This window comes from Sinocyclocheilus rhinocerous, unplaced genomic scaffold (genome assembly GCF_001515625.1).
Source record: "Sinocyclocheilus rhinocerous isolate Xijiao unplaced genomic scaffold, SAMN03320098_v1.1 scaffold558, whole genome shotgun sequence".
NCBI lineage: Eukaryota > Metazoa > Chordata > Actinopteri > Cypriniformes > Cyprinidae > Sinocyclocheilus > Sinocyclocheilus rhinocerous.
Genome location: NW_015634502.1, coordinates 1,134,768 through 1,136,234, shown reverse-complemented (window position 1 = coordinate 1,136,234; position 1,467 = coordinate 1,134,768). Strand labels below are relative to the sequence as shown.

The window sequence follows — 1,467 nt, the reverse complement described above, 5'->3', positions numbered from 1 at the left end:
ATTTAAAATATAATATATTTAATACTTCAATTTAATATTAAAATTATGAAAAAGTTGTTTAAAGTAATGATTCAACGACTCACTCATAAACCTACTGGATGAATCAGCGTTTTTGAATGATTCTCTTGAATAAATGATTCATTCAATTATACATTTTTTAAGTCACTTTTCGCCACCTAGTGGCGAAACAATGCAATCGACACAAACGTTATGTGGCAGTTACTTTCAAACGCGGATTTGCTCTATTTTGGTCGCGCTACCATAGACATCAATGTTTATATCTGAATTATAAACTTTCATCCCAGTATTTCTGTGATAATAAGAATGATTGTACGACAGAAATAATACTGTGTAGTTGAAAAGACTGTTTGTGAAGTTGTTTCTTAACCAAACATGGTAACTGTTCTCTGTGTGTCAGTGGCAGTGCGAACGCAGATTTGAATGATCCGGTAAGACTTTGTCAAAGGTTTAACAGACACGGGAGAATCGTGGTCATTTAAAAATGAGATCGTGTGGTTGTCTGAATCGAGATCGCAATCTTATAACGATTAATCGTGCAGCTCTAAGCGCAACTGTTTCCAACACTGAGAATAATAATTAAAAAATGTTTCTTGACTACTACAAATACAGCTTAGCCATTAAAGGAATTATTAACCTTTTAAATATATTAAAATAGAAAACAGTTATTTTAAATTGTAATAATATTTGTTTAAAAAAATTACTATCAGTCGACTGACCCCAAACTTTAAATACTACAATAAATGTTTATTTTACAATAAACATGCAAAATAAACAACTAAAAATGTTTTGTGAAAAACCTCTTGTAAGACTTATGAGTTTCCAAAAATGTAGTTCTTATGAGTGATATAATCCAACTGCTCTTATTTTGTCTTCCTTCTTAATCAGTGCCATTAATGCCACAATAAAGTCAAATTTCTTTCAGCACTATGCTCTTAATGTATAATTACAAAATTATTCTGCCACCATTAATTTAATTGAAACCTTCTGATTAGAGGCATTGCATAAGGACTTTAAAACAGCTTGCATGGGAGTGGCACACTGTGTGATATTACTATTATTCCAGTGTGTGTTTTTATGTGTTCAATCATTACCTGCTGTGTGCTTGCAGAGTAGACCATGACACCCCAAGGGTTGGGGAGAGCACTGCCCTGCAAGTTGAGGCACACATTCTCTCCGGGGCCCTCAGGACTCCAAGCACACCAACGCACACACTGCATAAACGCTGCTCTGGGCACAGCTGTGGATGTCATCTAACGAAATAGAGAGAGAAAGAAACAGAGAAAGAGACATTTCGCTCTCAGTTTGTCCCCGAATAGCATCATCTGAACTTTCAAGACATCAGAACAGGGTTTCACTCTTTAAATATGACTTACTTGGTTAGATGGATAAGTTAAAGTCATGATTGCTTGGCATAAACCAAGATTTGGGGTTTTTTTTTTTTTTTTT

The 1,467-nt window shown here is 34.4% G+C and overlaps 1 protein-coding gene across 1 annotated transcript in view; it reads right to left on the bottom strand.

Annotated features, from left to right (window-relative positions):
• Nucleotides 1-1,467, bottom strand: part of nphp4 (nephronophthisis 4) — a 163,441-nt gene that overhangs the window by 69,091 nt on the left and 92,883 nt on the right. Inside the window, exon 9 of the mRNA XM_016559763.1 lies at nucleotides 1,113-1,271. Coding sequence (XP_016415249.1) covers nucleotides 1,113-1,271 — 159 coding nt within the window. The remainder of the gene's footprint in view (nucleotides 1-1,112; nucleotides 1,272-1,467) is intronic.